The following is an 18,402-nucleotide window of genomic DNA, read 5'->3' on the forward strand; positions in this document are numbered from 1 at the left end:
GAGAATGGCTTGTTTTCAAAAATGGTCCATTCACATGTGAATTGATAATTATTTAAGCTTAAGCTTATATTTGTATAACTCCCCTCTAGCAGCCATCAACTCACTTCACTTGAGTTGACTGGCAGTTGCAGGGGGAAACAAACATCACGGTGAACATGGAAGTTATGCAGCAGTGCACTATTGCCAGGTTCACCTTTGATATTTGCTACTAGTCAGGAAGTGCTCTATTTTGTAGAGGACAGGTTATGGCACATACCTGGAATTTATTGCAACGCATGTCTGTCTGCTGGTCTGTTGTACTCTGTAGCAATAGCAAGTGTAGGGGGTTCCCTCAACCAAACAAATACTAAAGGTAAAAGTGTATCTAGACAACTGAAGGCAAGCCAGGCAGCCACGGTACAGGAAAGGGCATCCTTGAAAGATTAAATCAATCATACATTGAAGCGTAAAACCTTGATTAAATCTTTACTGGATCACAAATACACACAAACCTGACCTAACCTATATGCCTTGAGTTGAACCAGTGTGGCAATGCCAAACCTTTCTTCAATTCTCATGATTCTGATGCAGACAATCGTGTTGTGTGTTTTTTTGTGATCCCATGAAGATTTACTCAAGGTTTAAGCTTTAGTTGATGATTTACTCTGTCAAGGGTTTTCCTTCCTCTAATGGTGGCTTTGGCTTGGCTTCAGTTGGGTTTAATCGTGGTAGAGACAGAGACTGTCTGCAGGACAGGTAACGTTTTCTGTAAAGTAAGTGACATAAAAGTGACATAAGTGAATTGATAAGCTTAAAGCTTATATTTGTAACTCCCCTCTAGCAGCCAATCCATCAACTCACTTGAGTTGACTGGCAGTTGCAGAGGGAAACAAACATCACGGTGAACATGGAAGTTATGCAGCAGTGCACTATTGCCAGGTTCACCCTTGATGTTTGCTACTAGTCAGGAAGTGCTCTGTTTTGTAGAGGACAGGTTATGGCACACCTGGAATTTATTGCAATGCATATTCACATAAAAGGATTTATATATAATGTTTTGTGGGAATTTATGATGACCATTTTCACAAGAATATTAGCTTGGCTGGCTGGCTGGCTGGCTTCTTCTATCTTGGCTTGCCTTAAAGTACAACTATAGGCCAAACTTTATCCAAAATCCAAAAAGTTTTGCCTTTAGTTGTACTTTAAATAGTGGTAGGCCTGGCTTATATTAATATTTTCTTTTATGAAGCAGTAAACTGCACTACTACAGTTTTTTACTAATTTTACTGTTACTTCTAGTAAAATACTAGTGTTGTTGTCTGTCTCTGCTATGCTGTTTGCATTTTCAGACCTTCCTATATGTTTGCAGTGCAAGTGCACTAAAGTATGCAGGGCTTGCAGGCCATGACAGGGTCCAGGAAAGTGTCCTTTGAAGCAAATGAAAATAAAAAGGATTCTTTTATTTGTGACTGCTTGATTGTTTTTTTTTTTTTATAAAGTTTTGAAAACCATTGGGCAGTGGGCTGGGCATGGGCATTGGGCAGTAATCGTGATGCATCTTGATGCATCGCGGAATCGAATCGTATCGAATCGCGACCCTAATAATCGTAATCGCATAGAATCGTGAGGTAAGTGAAGATGCACAGCCCTAATATATACCCCCTATACACATGTTCAGATGTCATGTCTGACTCCAAACATGTGCTCAAAAAAGCACTAGCAACGCCTGCAGCCAAAAATGCTGGCGGCGGCGAAGCCATATTACAGAAACGAAAGTCAGCTAAGAGAAAATAGCTTTTCTCTATTGCGGTCACCCTGCTATGGAAGGGTTCGGTCACCCTGCCATAGCAGTCACTGTCAGTTCACCCTACACTACATTACGGTCACCCTGGTATGGAAGGGTTCGGTCACCCTGCCATAGCAGTCAGTTAACCCTACACTACATTACGGTCACCCTGACACCTCACACTTTCCCTACAGAAACTAAATTTTTGAAGCTAACTAAAGTGTAAAGGAGCACTCTAACTACACTAGATATCCCTTTCCTCACACTAATAAATGCTAAATGACACTTTTAAAGTAAAATTAACAGAACTGCTTCCACTCTCTTCCATGTCCAGTATAACAATGCTAGGAATTTGGCGGGGGCTATCTTATATACTGGGGGGCGTATTCACTAATGATTGGTCTAGGGACCCCCTAGTCACTCCAATCACATTCCTAGCATTCTTCTGCCCCCTCAATTGGCTTTTGCTAATGGTTCTGGTCCAATCACTGGCTTTTAAAGCCCATTTCCTGAACCATTGCATTTTGGTCGGTTCTGGTTGCCGAATTCCGAACTTTTTGGGCAAAAAGTTCTAAATTCGGCCGAACCTCGAACACACAATGTTCGGGCCGAACCGATGGTGGACCCGAACCGTTCGATCATCCCTAACGAGAAGCACAAATTCACTCATCCCTCTATCACTCAGCTCTCTAACTCTACGTGTGGCTTTTGTTAGCACATGAGCACTGCAGCACAATTTACTTATTCTTCCAGTCTGAGCTCTACTATACAGGAGAATAAAAATGCATAACACAATTTGCTTAATTACAAATTAATAAATACAGAGCTGCATCACTTTTTGCCATGTACTATAAACCTGCTATTTGGCTTTACATTTATGTTTTTCTTTGGTATCTGTTTATAGCATCCAAATCTCTTCTCTTATCATTATATATGATTTATGAGTTTTTTTTTTAAATTCAAGGAAAGGAGGGATTTGGAAAACTGCTGGATAATATGCTTTCTTGTGTCTTCTTCAGATCAGTGGTGTCACAAAAGTAACAGCCCGAACTCGGGAGCAGAGAGTCCTCATTATGGTCATTGTGATGGTCATCTGCTTTCTTCTCTGCTGGCTGCCATATGGAATAATGGCCCTGATTGCTACTTTTGGAAGACCTGGTCTGATTACCCCTTCTGCTAGCATTATACCTTCTGTCCTGGCAAAAAGCAGCACTGTTTACAACCCTATCATCTACATCTTTCTGAACAGGCAGGTAGGTAAATGCGTTTCAAAATCTCATGTATAGAGGATGAGTATAGATAGCACAGGAAGGGGGGGGGGGCCTGGTGGTATAAAGAGATACATATCAGAAAAACCATAAGATAAATGCTGTATAAATGTACCATTTTCTCACCATAAATTATACATTTCCATAGGATATTTACTAGATATTAACTAGATGGAAAAAAAGACTGCAGTTTTGAATTGTGTAAAAGAAAAATTATAGTGTCAATAACAGGAAAAAAATCGATACAGAAAATATATCCAAATACAAACCAATATAGCTTCCTTTTATACAAGGATGTTCAGGAGATGTGCATTGTTAGTAAATACTTAATAAATAACAACAGTGCTGTGCCACTTCGGAAGTTAACACACATATATTAAAACACTATGATGACAGCGGACATTAGTAAAAGTCAGTTGTTATACTATTACTTCCATATTGGGATAGCTTTCCCTTTACAGTAGGATTTTAACCTCCTTTTTTATGCCTCAAATATTTTGACCTTATTATGTTATCCATTTAGAGCGGTATTTGCATTATTTTTAAAATCACTTTATGTATTTAGGCTTTAGGGTCTGGCTTTGTAAATCTCGATCTAAATAGTAATATTTAGTTTTTTGATCACCGGCCTACTTGTTTATTGATTATATATGTTTTTTTTTTGTTTTTTGTTTTTGTGTTAATGTATGAGACTCCTTGGCTCTTTAACACTGTACAGATTCAATCCTGTAAACTTGCCACTTTTCTGGGGAAAAATGCTAGCCTTATTATCTCTTCCTTATTAATAATGAAGGGACCTGTAATGGTGTTTTATACTTTTTATGATCCGCAGAAAGTAGTTAGTTCTTCTCCCTCCACCCTCAACCTTCTGGAACATGTCACAGGTCCCAGAAGGCTCCTGGACCATTCACAAAGTGCAGCACGGTTTGTGTATGCGCAGTGGGCAGACAGCTGTGAAGCCACAAGGAATCACAGCCAGCTGCCCACAGTAAACATGCCAGCACTGGGGACCCAAAGACCGGTAAATAATCGGTTTAGGTGAGGACAGCACTGGACCTTAAATAGGTGAGCGTCCTTTCATTAAAAGTCAGCAACTACAGTAAATGTAGCTGATGACTTTTTTTTTTCTTTTTTTTAAATAGGACAAAGAACTGCTTTAAGTTATAACTTCTTCTGCCTGATGCTGTTGAGCATGTTTCAGCAGTTTTGAGTTAGATTTTCAAAATGATGAATAGTTATCAGCCTTAGCAATCACTTAAGACAGGGATCCTCAAACTATGGCCCTCCAGCTGTTGCAGAACTACACATCCCATAAGACATTGTAAAACTCTGACATTCACAGCCATGACTAGGCATGACGGGAATTGTAGTTCCTGAACAACTGGAGAGCCATAGTTTGAAGACCCTTGACTTAGGAGCTTGTCTTAGTGATGTGAGTTGGGTAGGTGATAAATGTTTGGTGCAACCCTCCCAGAAGGGTCTTGGTTCCCTGGACTCCTGCCCATGGGGGTAATGTGCTAAGTTCTGTGTCCCATAAGCACAAGTCTGGGGAAAACTTCCCTCGTGGGAGGCTAATGAAAGATACTGGCGTACTGAAAGATATGAAGAGCTTTGGCCTGGAATCACCTGCAGCTGTCCCTACTTACAAAAAGGGTTTTAGTTGCTGCAAAAAGTTTACAGAAGAACATTGTCAGCTCTCCTACTTTAATATCTGCTATTAAGATACCACTAGAAGTTTGATCTCTTAAACACCAATGATCTATTAGTTACTATAAGCCTACCTAGACTATTGGTACACAAGGAAAGAGGAGTAAAACTCAGCCTGGTGTCTGAGACCAATTTGTAGTTGGGGTATCTGGGTATCCACAACTCTTCATCCTGAAAAAAATAATTGTTACAGATTATTTTACAATGTAACTATCTTTTATTTAACAATCCAGAAAGAAGGATGATAGTATATTCTAGCTATGTAAGTGAACTGGGGTACACAACGTGACCTTTTTTATTATCTTAGTGGTCATTAGTTATGTTATGCAGGGTAAAAAGCTTTACAATAACTATGGCAAAAATTTCCACTGTGGTAAAATACGAGTCAAGTTGCAACTATTGCTATCATCAGCTGAAGATGGATCATTCAGCCAAACCTTAGAAATCTAAATCTAAGCAAAACAGTGATTGTAACACAACAACGGTAAAGACATTTACAGCTTTCATGCTGAAAGTGACTACTACTTTGAAAAAAAATTAAAGACATTTTGCATTACTGTTATTTTAACAGAAAAGCACCATAAAGGTTTTAGGTTTATTGACCGTTTTATAGCTAATGGATTTACATAGTTACATAGTAAGTCAGGTTGAAAAAAGACACAAGTCCATCTAGTTCAACCAATACATTTTTTTTGTAAAAATCATACAATCCCATATACACAATCCTATACCCACAGTTGATCCAGAGGAAGGCAAAAAACCCCAGCAAAGCATGATCCAATTTGCTCCAGCAGGGAAAAACATTTCTTTCTGATCCCCCGAGAGGCAATCAGATATTCCCTGGATCAACTTTACCTACAAATGTTAGTATCCAGCTCGCCATAACTGCTTTAGGATTTAGAGAAACCTAAGTCAATAGCACCTTTTATTTTAAGCCTAATTTGATGAGGAAATATCGCAAAGGTTGACATTGATGGTAATTATCTTTCACTTTCTTAATTAGCTTTTAAGACTGGGCTGGATAGTCACAGGTGAATTTGTGATTTATGCCAAGCATTGCTCTCTAGATAGGCATCACTTTAAAGAGTTTTACATCCTTCTTCCTATGAGGAAAATGTCTTCATTAAATCTGTGTTACTATCTAGAGGGGCATACTGGATGGAAGAGTCTATATTCTCCACCGCATTATTTAGATAGCACTCCATTTATATAATATAAACACTACATCAAAATGTTTATTAGGACAAGATGTCTTAGATTCTTGGATGCAGCTGTAAATATTTTTAGAAAGGCTTTGTTTTAATTATGTAATTACTGGTTGGGAAATATCAATAATATTTTTTAAGAATAATCAGATTTGCTGTATAAGCATTGTGTTATGTACTGTGAGCCTTACTCATTTATTTATGGCAATTACTAGGCTTTTCAGTTGTGCAAGACATGCACTTGAAACAAATTACTAAAATAAATAACTCCAGTCTGCACCCCAGAGACTTCTATTGTGATTAATAAAGGAATGTGGGGCCGATGCTTTAAAATTGTAGAAAAGATCTGTAGAAAAGTTAACTTTGCTTTGTGCCCGTGGCAAAGTTGACACAACATGTAGCGTTCAGTGTACAGCAAGCCTGCCGAACATTACACTTTCATATCAATGGGGAAGCGCCATGTTTGTCGGCAAAAAATGGGGTTCGAACAGGTGGTGAGGAGGTGTCGCATCTCTTTCTCACCACCTATCAGTAGCCTCTGGAGTGCGATCTGAATGCGGATTGGGCTCCAGAGGCAAGGGAAATTTAGACACATGTCTAATTCTACCCTAAGGTTTTTTTGTGCTTAAAATTATACAGTATGTTGTAACAATTTTTTAATGCTTTAAATATTACTGTTGCACTGTAGATGATACTATCGCAAATATACTATTTGATTGAAATTTTGAATGTATGTACTGATAGGACAGATTTATTTGAAGGGATATCTCTTTCACATACAGGTATATGTATATTCCCAATATATGTTTGTGGATATTATTGTGGACAGTTGTCTCTTCTTTCAGAGCACAATAATACTCTGACATCAGCTCGGCGTTTATTTGGGATATATAGTCTAATTTACATGAATTGGTGTACAGGACACTAGAGATGAGAACTCCTTGGAATCAGCTGATAACACACAAACAATTCTAATTGTTAATATTGAACACACCCGTTAAATATTAATACAGTGATGGAGGAAAAAGTAAGTAAACCCATAGACTAATTATTTCAATGCAAGCTGATTGGAGTCAGTAGTTTGTACACCTGGAGTCCAATTAATAAAATTAGTTTGGAGATGTGGTTTAGAGCTACTTTGATTGATAAAAGACACTCAAATATAGACACTCAAATATAGATACTCAAGATTGCTGTTCATAGGAAGCATCAGCTGATGTGAACCATGCCTCACAAAATGAAGCTCTCTGAAGGTATATGATCAAGAATTAATTGATCTGCATAAGGCTGGAAAGGAATACAAAGCAATTTCAAAGTGTTAGGCATCCATCAGTTGATAGACAAATTACCTATAAATTTAGACAGTTTAGTACTGTGGCTACTCTTCCTAGAAGTGGACATCAGCCAAGATGACTCCCAAGGCACAATGCAGAATCCTCAATGAGGAATGAGGATGGACCCACAAGTTACAGATAAAGACTTGAAGACATTACTGGAACTGGCAAACATCCCTGTTCATTAGTTTACCATACGTATATGTGTGAACAGGCAAGACTGTCCATGGTAGAACACCATGGAGAAACAAATACAAAGAGATTTCCAAGCTCAAACTTACCAACCAGCCAGCGATAAACCTAATTGACCTGTCTAGTAATATGCACAGGGGTTTAGTCTGCACACATTTGCAAATACATGCGTAAGCTACAGGCCCCTACAGGGTGCCTTGATGGGGCCTGTAGCTTATGCATTTATTTGGAAATGTGCGCAGACTAAACCCCTGTTTTTAGCATATACTGTTAGACCAGTCAATTTGGTTGGTCACTGGCTGGTTGGTAAGTTTGAGCTTGGAAATATCCTTGTATTTGTTTGAAATGCGTTGCCCTTCCACTGCTCCTTGCTGCAAAGACCAGTTATAGGTGGGGCCACTTGTTTGTATTTTTGACTATGGAGAAAGCTGCTGCTCTAAAAAAAAAAAAAACGCCTGAAGTTTTCCACAGAGCACCTTGGCAAACATTGTGTAGGTCTGATATAGAGCTACTGGAAGTGCTTTCTTGAAGTCATTGCTGCCAAAGGAGGTTCCACTATAAAATAGGGATGGGCTAAACACCTCCCTGTTCGGTTCACACCAGAGCAGCTCGAACAGGGAAAAAGTTCTAGCAAACGTGCAAACTCTATTAAAGTCTATGGGACACAAACATGAAAAATGTAAAGTACTCATTTCAAATGCTTTTATGCAAATTATTGCCATAAAAAGTGTATCGGGACCAGGGTACTGCCCTTGAGGACATGTATCAATGCAAAAACTAAATTTCTTTAAAAAAATCGCTTTTAAAGGAGCAGTGATTTATGCTTAAAGTGAAACAATAAAAATGAAAAATTCCTTTAAATATAGTGCCTGGGGGGTCCCTTTAGTCTGCCTGTAAAGTGGCACATCTGTGCGATGTATAGAGCCTGCTGCAGCAATACTGACATTTCTAAAGGAAAATATGTCATTTTAAATTGCTCGTGGCTGTAATGTATTGCCGGCTCCCGGCAATACAGATAAAAAGAAAAAAAATAGCATAGGTTCCCCCTCCCCCCCCAGTCCATACCAGGCCCTTTCACGCAGCCTGGCAGGTCAGTAAGGGGGGGGACCAGTGAGCGTGCCCCCTGAACCATACCAGGCCACTTGCCCTCAACATGGGAGGGGTGGGTGCTTTGGGTCAGGGGGGATCTGCCCCACTCACCCTAAACCACCTTGACTCTATGTTTAAGGGGGGCAAGACCCTCTTCCTGACAACCCTGGGCTGTGGTAGTCGGGGTCTGCGGGTGGGGGCCTATCGGAATCTGGAAGCCCCCTTTAACAAGAGGGCCCCAAGCAGGGCAGCCATCAGAAATGTTGGGGCCCCTTACACAGCTTTAGGACTGGGCCCCCCGATGCTTGACCACCAATCTTCCCCATGGCCCGGCCACTGGCCGTCCCACCAAATCTGCCCACTGGCCATCTTACCAAGTCCTTCAGTGCACCCACTTTTATTTTAGCACTCTTACAACTTAACATGTGAATATGAAAAGTATTAAAAGTCACCAGTGCTTTCAATATTTAACAGTAAGACTTCATTCACACTAGTCCGACACTAGCGTACAGGCCCCCTTAGAATGCAGTGACCAGCATACATGTCCCCTTAGAATGCAGTGACCAGCGTACATGTCCCCTTAGAATGCAGTGACCAGCATACAGGCCCCCTTAGAATGCAGTGACCAGCGTACATGTCCCCTTAGAATGCAGTGACCAGCGTACATGTCCCCTTAGAATGCAGTGACCAGCGTACATGTCCCCTTAGAATGCAGTGACCAGCATACATGTCCCCTTAGAATGCAGTGACCAGAGTACATGTCCCCTTAGAATGCAGTGACCAGCATACAGGCCCCCTTAGAATGCAGTGACCAGCGTACATGTCCCCTTAGAATGCAGTGACCAGCATACATGTCCCCTTAGAATGCAGTGACCAGAGAACATGTCCCCTTAGAATGCAGTGACCAGCATACAGGCCCCCTTAGAATGCAGTGACCAGCGTACATGTCCCCTTAGAATGCAGTGACCAGCATACATGTCCCCTTAGAATGCAGTGACCAGAGAACATGTCCCCTTAGAATGCAGTGACCAGCATACAGGCCCCCTTAGAATGCAGTGACCAGCGTACATGTCCCCTTAGAATGCAGTGACCAGCGTACATGTCCCCTTAGAATGCAGTGACCAGAGAACATGTCCCCTTAGAATGCAGTGACCAGCATACAGGCCCCCTTAGAATGCAGTGACCAGCGTACATGTCCCCTTAGAATGCAGTGACCAGCGTACATGTCCCCTAGAATGCAGTGACCAGCGTACATGTCCCCTTAAAATGCAGTGACCAGCGTACATGTCCCCTTTCAATGCAGAGACCAGCATGCGTGCGTGCCCCCTTCAATGCAGTGTGCCCCCCTGGGTGGGGATGAAGATGATGGAGTTACATTGTAAAAATAGATGAGGATGATTCTGGGTGGGGGTGAGAGTTACTAAGTGAAGAGGCTCTCCACAGTGTAATTCCTTTCCCCACTCAGAATCATCCCCAGACATTTTCACAATGCAACTCCATCATGTCTGGAGTCTGTTTGTGTCCCATCTAGTCCAAACAAAAGAACAAGCAGCAGGCAGCACATTGCACATTCAAAGTTTTGTCACTTACTCTCCACGATGATCTTTATTCTGCTGCATGTACTGCGAGGGCTGAGGACACTTCCTCCTGCATAATGATAGCCCCACCCCCATGCTAAGTGCTGGCCAATCAGAGTCTTGCCAGGATCTACCCGTGGCCACTCGGAGGAGAAGAAAGCCTGTATGCAGGGATTTCTTCTCTCCTTCTCTCCTCAGTCAGACAGCGGCGGCGGTGGGGGCGGGGGGCGTGCGGCGACAATATTGCTGATGATTAGAATGCCCCCACCCCCACTAAACACACAGGCACAAACAGTATTATCTCATATCCCCCCCTCCCCCCCCCCCCCCCGTGGTGGGGGAGGGGGGGGTCGGGTGGCGGTCCCGTGAAGTTCGGAAAATTATTTTTTTTTAAAGTGTAAGGGAAGCAGTCCCCGCCGGGCCCCTCTAGAGGCTCGGGCCCCTTACATCAGTACTGCCTGTACCCCCCTGATGGTGGCCCTGGCCCCAAGATCCCAGCCCCCCCCCCCCTATGTAAATGGGTATCAGATACATTGTACCCCTACCCATTCACCAAATGATGTCACGTGATGTCACACAATATCAGAAGGGGCGGTGCCACCACGTGATGTAGCTGGATGCCCTGCCCTTTGCCTATTTCAGAACTGTCAAAGCGCAGATCGGCAGGCGGTGGGGCTCCTCCCAAGAGGCGGAAGCATTTTTTATTTTTTCTATTTTTCAGGTCTGGCAGGTATTGTGATTGAAGATATATTTACTGTACATCGAGGGACACTATTTTTTATTTTTTAATAAAGGACTTGTACTCAATACCCACTCACATAGGAGGGGCTGGGATCTGGGGGCCAACTTTTTTAAGGGGGCTTCCAGATTCCAATAAGCCCCCCACCCGCAGACCCTGACAACCACAGCCCAGGGTTGTCGTAAGAGGCTCTTGTCCCCATCAACATGGGGACAAGGTGCTTTGGGGGGCACCCCCACCCCCTGTGGGGAGACTGTGAGCTCAGAGCCTGCACATCTAAAATGGTTTACGAGAAGCCTTTCCTCTACATAACTAATAAAGCATCTAAAAATTGATATCAGCTGAGCAAGTGGAGGCGGACGTGGGGTTGACAACCTTTTGGATCCATACACTTCATGCTACCTCTCATCCCAGAGGCTACAAGTGTTGATGACCTTGAGGATCACAATTTTTTGTAAACCTCCCTGGCGGTATGATTCTTTCCGATTTTCGGTGCTGAAAGCGGTACAATTATTTTGCATGTAATTCTTAAGAATGAGCAGCCCAAACCAACTATGTACATAGGATTTTTTTTTTACTGTGCGTTCTTCTTTATAACATCTCAGGTATGATAAAGTTTGAAACACAAAATCATAAATTATAATATAATGAATGACTATAAATTAGTTAAAGTATGTATGTATATATATACTGTATATATATATATATATATATATATATATATATATATATATATATATATATGTATATACGTATGTATATATATATATGTGTATATATATATATATATATATATATATATATAGTACAGTAAAACTGCAGGAAAGGGCACTGGGGGGCAATCTAATGTGAATTTATTTTATTTTGCAATGTATCGGTATGTTTAGTGTGTTTTGGAGTGCCACACTCGGGAATACCGCTAGGAAGGTTAAGAAGCCGTCTAGTTTTTGGTGAAGGATTCACTTTGGGCTGTGAAGGTTTTTTTTTTGTTTATCACAGAAGAATCGCACAGCTGCATTGTGGCTAACTTATTGACCTGTCTAGTAATATGCACAGGGGTTTAGTCTGCACACATTTGCAAATACATGCGTAAGCTACAGGCCCCTACAGGGTGCCTTGATGGGGCCTGTAGCTTATGCATTTATTTGGAAATGTGCGCAGACTAAACCCCTGTTTTTAGCATATACTGTTAGACCAGTCAATTTGGTTGGTCACTGGCTGGTTGGTAAGTTTGAGCTTGGAAATATCCTTGTATTTGTTTGAAATGCGTTGCCCTTCCACTGCTCCTTGCTGCAAAGACCAGTTATAGGTGGGGCCACTTGTTTGTATTTTTGACTATGGAGAAAGCTGCTGCTCTAAAAAAAAAAAAAACGCCTGAAGTTTTCCACAGAGCACCTTGGCAAACATTGTGTAGGTCTGATATAGAGCTACTGGAAGTGCTTTCTTGAAGTCATTGCTGCCAAAGGAGGTTCCACTATAAAATAGGGATGGGCTAAACACCTCCCTGTTCGGTTCACACCAGAGCAGCTCGAACAGGGAAAAAGTTCTAGCAAACGTGCAAACTCTATTAAAGTCTATGGGACACAAACATGAAAAATGTAAAGTACTCATTTCAAATGCTTTTATGCAAATTATTGCCATAAAAAGTGTATCGGGACCAGGGTACTGCCCTTGAGGACATGTATCAATGCAAAAACTAAATTTCTTTAAAAAAATCGCTTTTAAAGGAGCAGTGATTTATGCTTAAAGTGAAACAATAAAAATGAAAAATTCCTTTAAATATAGTGCCTGGGGGGTCCCTTTAGTCTGCCTGTAAAGTGGCACATCTGTGCGATGTATAGAGCCTGCTGCAGCAATACTGACATTTCTAAAGGAAAATATGTCATTTTAAATTGCTCGTGGCTGTAATGTATTGCCGGCTCCCGGCAATACAGATAAAAAGAAAAAAAATAGCATAGGTTCCCCCTCCCCCCCCAGTCCATACCAGGCCCTTTCACGCAGCCTGGCAGGTCAGTAAGGGGGGGGACCAGTGAGCGTGCCCCCTGAACCATACCAGGCCACTTGCCCTCAACATGGGAGGGGTGGGTGCTTTGGGTCAGGGGGGATCTGCCCCACTCACCCTAAACCACCTTGACTCTATGTTTAAGGGGGGCAAGACCCTCTTCCTGACAACCCTGGGCTGTGGTAGTCGGGGTCTGCGGGTGGGGGCCTATCGGAATCTGGAAGCCCCCTTTAACAAGAGGGCCCCAAGCAGGGCAGCCATCAGAAATGTTGGGGCCCCTTACACAGCTTTAGGACTGGGCCCCCCGATGCTTGACCACCAATCTTCCCCATGGCCCGGCCACTGGCCGTCCCACCAAATCTGCCCACTGGCCATCTTACCAAGTCCTTCAGTGCACCCACTTTTATTTTAGCACTCTTACAACTTAACATGTGAATATGAAAAGTATTAAAAGTCACCAGTGCTTTCAATATTTAACAGTAAGACTTCATTCACACTAGTCCGACACTAGCGTACAGGCCCCCTTAGAATGCAGTGACCAGCATACATGTCCCCTTAGAATGCAGTGACCAGCGTACATGTCCCCTTAGAATGCAGTGACCAGCATACAGGCCCCCTTAGAATGCAGTGACCAGCGTACATGTCCCCTTAGAATGCAGTGACCAGCGTACATGTCCCCTTAGAATGCAGTGACCAGCGTACATGTCCCCTTAGAATGCAGTGACCAGCATACATGTCCCCTTAGAATGCAGTGACCAGAGAACATGTCCCCTTAGAATGCAGTGACCAGCATACAGGCCCCCTTAGAATGCAGTGACCAGCGTACATGTCCCCTTAGAATGCAGTGACCAGCGTACATGTCCCCTTAGAATGCAGTGACCAGAGAACATGTCCCCTTAGAATGCAGTGACCAGCATACAGGCCCCCTTAGAATGCAGTGACCAGCGTACATGTCCCCTTAGAATGCAGTGACCAGCGTACATGTCCCCTAGAATGCAGTGACCAGCGTACATGTCCCCTTAAAATGCAGTGACCAGCGTACATGTCCCCTTTCAATGCAGAGACCAGCATGCGTGCGTGCCCCCTTCAATGCAGTGTGCCCCCCTGGGTGGGGATGAAGATGATGGAGTTACATTGTAAAAATAGATGAGGATGATTCTGGGTGGGGGTGAGAGTTACTAAGTGAAGAGGCTCTCCACAGTGTAATTCCTTTCCCCACTCAGAATCATCCCCAGACATTTTCACAATGCAACTCCATCATGTCTGGAGTCTGTTTGTGTCCCATCTAGTCCAAACAAAAGAACAAGCAGCAGGCAGCACATTGCACATTCAAAGTTTTGTCACTTACTCTCCACGATGATCTTTATTCTGCTGCATGTACTGCGAGGGCTGAGGACACTTCCTCCTGCATAATGATAGCCCCACCCCCATGCTAAGTGCTGGCCAATCAGAGTCTTGCCAGGATCTACCTGTGGCCACTCGGAGGAGAAGAAAGCCTGTATGCAGGGATTTCTTCTCTCCTTCTCTCCTCAGTCAGACAGCGGCGGCGGTGGGGGCGGGGGGCGTGCGGCGACAATATTGCTGATGATTAGAATGCCCCCACCCCCACTAAACACACAGGCACAAACAGTATTATCTCATATCCCCCCCTCCCCCCCCCCCGTGGTGGGGGAGGGGGGGGTCGGGTGGCGGTCCCGTGAAGTTCGGAAAATTATTTTTTTTTAAAGTGTAAGGGAAGCAGTCCCCGCCGGGCCCCTCTAGAGGCTCGGGCCCCTTACATCAGTACTGCCTGTACCCCCCTGATGGTGGCCCTGGCCCCAAGATCCCAGCCCCCCCCCCCCCTATGTAAATGGGTATCAGATACATTGTACCCCTACCCATTCACCAAATGATGTCACGTGATGTCACACAATATCAGAAGGGGCGGTGCCACCACGTGATGTAGCTGGATGCCCTGCCCTTTGCCTATTTCAGAACTGTCAAAGCGCAGATCGGCAGGCGGTGGGGCTCCTCCCAAGAGGCGGAAGCATTTTTTATTTTTTCTATTTTTCAGGTCTGGCAGGTATTGTGATTGAAGATATATTTACTGTACATCGAGGGACACTATTTTTTATTTTTTAATAAAGGACTTGTACTCAATACCCACTCACATAGGAGGGGCTGGGATCTGGGGGCCAACTTTTTTAAGGGGGCTTCCAGATTCCAATAAGCCCCCCACCCGCAGACCCTGACAACCACAGCCCAGGGTTGTCGTAAGAGGCTCTTGTCCCCATCAACATGGGGACAAGGTGCTTTGGGGGGCACCCCCACCCCCTGTGGGGAGACTGTGAGCTCAGAGCCTGCACATCTAAAATGGTTTACGGGAAGCCTTTCCTCTACATAACTAATAAAGCATCTAAAAATTGATATCAGCTGAGCAAGTGGAGGCGGACGTGGGGTTGACAACCTTTTGGATCCATACACTTCATGCTACCTCTCATCCCAGAGGCTACAAGTGTTGATGACCTTGAGGATCACAATTTTTTGTAAACCTCCCTGGCGGTATGATTCTTTCCGATTTTCGGTGCTGAAAGCGGTACAATTATTTTGCATGTAATTCTTAAGAATGAGCAGCCCAAACCAACTATGTACATAGGATTTTTTTTTTACTGTGCGTTCTTCTTTATAACATCTCAGGTATGATAAAGTTTGAAACACAAAATCATAAATTATAATATAATGAATGACTATAAATTAGTTAAAGTATGTATGTATATATATACTGTATATATATATATATATATATATATATATATATATATATATATATATATATATATATATATATATATATATGTATGTATATACGTATGTATATATATATATGTGTATATATATATATATATATATATATATATATATATATATATATATAGTACAGTAAAACTGCAGGAAAGGGCACTGGGGGGCAATCTAATGTGAATTTATTTTATTTTGCAATGTATCGGTATGTTTAGTGTGTTTTGGAGTGCCACACTCGGGAATACCGCTAGGAAGGTTAAGAAGCCGTCTAGTTTTTGGTGAAGGATTCACTTTGGGCTGTGAAGGTTTTTTTTTTGTTTATCACAGAAGAATCGCACAGCTGCATTGTGGCTAACTTATTGAACATTATCACTGGTCAGTTTTTTTTATGCACGTTGATATGGATTTCCTTTCACATTGTGGATCATTTCACAGTATGGACATTTATTCAATTATGATGATTTAACTTATTAATGTTTGTCACATCAAATAGTGCAACTTTTTAGATATTAAGTTCCACTACAGTGCCATCAGTGCTAATCTGCGCCACTACAGTGTTCTACAGTGCCATCAGTGCCACTACAGTGTCCAATAGTGCACATCAGTGCCCATAAGTGAGCGCTCATCAGTGCCACCCTATCAGTGGATCCTCATCAGCGTCATCCAGTGCCACCTCATCAGTGCACATCAGTGCCACATCATTAGTGCAAATCAGTGCCAGCTAATCATGGCAGTCTCAGTGCAGTGCATTAGTGCACATAAGTGCACCCTCATCAGCACCCATTAGTGAACCTTCATCAAACACAGCAGTGCAGCCTCTGCAGCACCCAGCAGTGCAACCTCATTAGACCAGCCTCATCAGCACCCATCAGTGCAGCCACATCTGTCCTAGAGTACCTATCACACCACAGCCCACAGTCACCAGTATGGCAAAAAAGTGTATTCTAGTAAGGAGGCATACCAACTTCTTAGCTTGAGCGACAAGAGTAGCAGGGAGCTCTCGGAGTCTGAGTCCAATTTGGCATTTAAACCTGTTTTAAGCAGTGGGTCTGCTAAAGAATCAGAGGAAGAGGAAAGTGTGCCTGTGAAATGAAGGCGTTCTGGCGAGGAGCAGGCTACCACAAGTAGAGCAGTGTCATCAACCAGCAGCTCCATGACATCCACCAGTAGCACAGTGGCATCCACTAGTAGCGCAGTGCCATCCTCGAGAAATGAAGTGCCACTGCAAAAAAGGCCAAGCACTAGTGGGGTGTCATCTCAGCCCCAAAGGGTTAGGACCCATGCCAGCTTTCCCTGTGCCTTTCAAAACCCTCTGTGGCTTCCCCCTAATTCAGGAACAGTCTCTAACTGACCCTGGACTGTTTATTGACCATGCTTTTTGCCTGCCTCTTGGACTGATCTTTTACCCTGCTGCTTGAGTAGTGGGATTCATAATACAGGGGTATCATATATGTGAAGGGCTTCAGAAATTTTTATCTGGATGAAGAAAACTATTTTTTTTGTTTTCTCATTCCTGTATTAGGGCCTGGAGACTGGAGGCTTCAAAGAGATTTGGGTGGGAGAAGCCTCTACCCCTGTCCCTATTCTTTCCTAGCCTGCTGCCTGTACTATGGACCATGCTCCTGCCTACTACCAGGACCAATATTTTGGCACTGCTGGCAATATCTCTACCTGCACTGACTCTGGACTGTATGAGGACGGTATCCCTGCCTGTACCGACTATTGACAATATTCCTGCCTGAACAAATCAGTTCTCTGTGGCTGACCATCTCCCTGCCTGCTGCCTAAATCAATTCTCTCCTGTGGACAACTGCACTACTAAAACCACAGGTAATCTTTTGTTTACCCTGTGCTCAGCAGAATGTATTTTGGAGTGTAATTCTTGGTATGTACATGCTATGTGTTAGAAATATGAAGGGCCTTCAAAAATGTGATAGGTTGTCAGGAAATGATATGTGTAATTTATGCTTCTAGAATGCCTGTAGGTGCTACTTGCGTGTTGGGCCTCTTTATGTGGCCAGGCTGTGTAAATGTCTCACACATGTGGTGTCATTATACTCAGGAGGAGTAGCAGAATGTATTTTAGGTTGTAATTTGTGGTATGCACATGCTGTGTCTTTAAAAAATCTGATAAATGGACAACTTTGTATAAAAACATGCTTTTTTATTTTCTCTCCACATTTTCCAAAACCTTGTGGAAAAAATGATATGCTAAAAAGACTCATAATGCCTCATAGAATATACCTTAGCTTTCCAAAATGGGGTAATTTTGTGGACGTTTCCATTGTCCTGGTGCTCCAAGGCCAGTAATATTCTGTTAATAAGACAATTTTGTAAAAAAATAAATAAAAATCTTCATTTTGCAAAGAATTGTGAGAAAAAATGACAACTTTAAAAAACTCACTATGCCTCTTACGAAATACCTTGGAACATCTACTTTCCAAAAAGGGGTCATTTGGGAGGTATTTGTACTTTCTCAGCTTGTCAGTGTCTAAATAAATGAGATAAGCCTTCAGTACATCAGATGTGATCAGGTGTTATAAATTTTAATTGATTGTCACCATAGCTTGTAGACTCTATAATCTTCACAAAGACCAAATAATATACATCTATTTGGGTTATTTTTTACCAAAGATATGTATATTATTTGGTCTTTGTGAAGTATAACTTTTGGCCAAAATTTATGAAAAAAAAATACTAATGTGCTAAATTTTATAACAAAAACAAAGAAAAATGCAAGTTT

At 42.5% G+C, this 18,402-nt stretch overlaps 1 protein-coding gene across 1 annotated transcript in view; it reads left to right on the forward strand.

The window, feature by feature from the left end:
* LOC309548984 (vertebrate ancient opsin-like) overlaps positions 1-18,402 on the forward strand; it is a 368,174-nt gene that overhangs the window by 231,203 nt on the left and 118,569 nt on the right. Inside the window, exon 3 of the mRNA XM_082248920.1 lies at positions 2,785-3,018. Within this exon, the coding sequence (XP_082105046.1) occupies positions 2,785-3,018 (234 nt within the window). The remainder of the gene's footprint in view (positions 1-2,784; positions 3,019-18,402) is intronic.

This window comes from Pelophylax lessonae, assembly GCF_965119305.1.
Source record: "Pelophylax lessonae genome assembly, chromosome: 3".
NCBI classification, from domain to species: domain Eukaryota; kingdom Metazoa; phylum Chordata; class Amphibia; order Anura; family Ranidae; genus Pelophylax; species Pelophylax lessonae.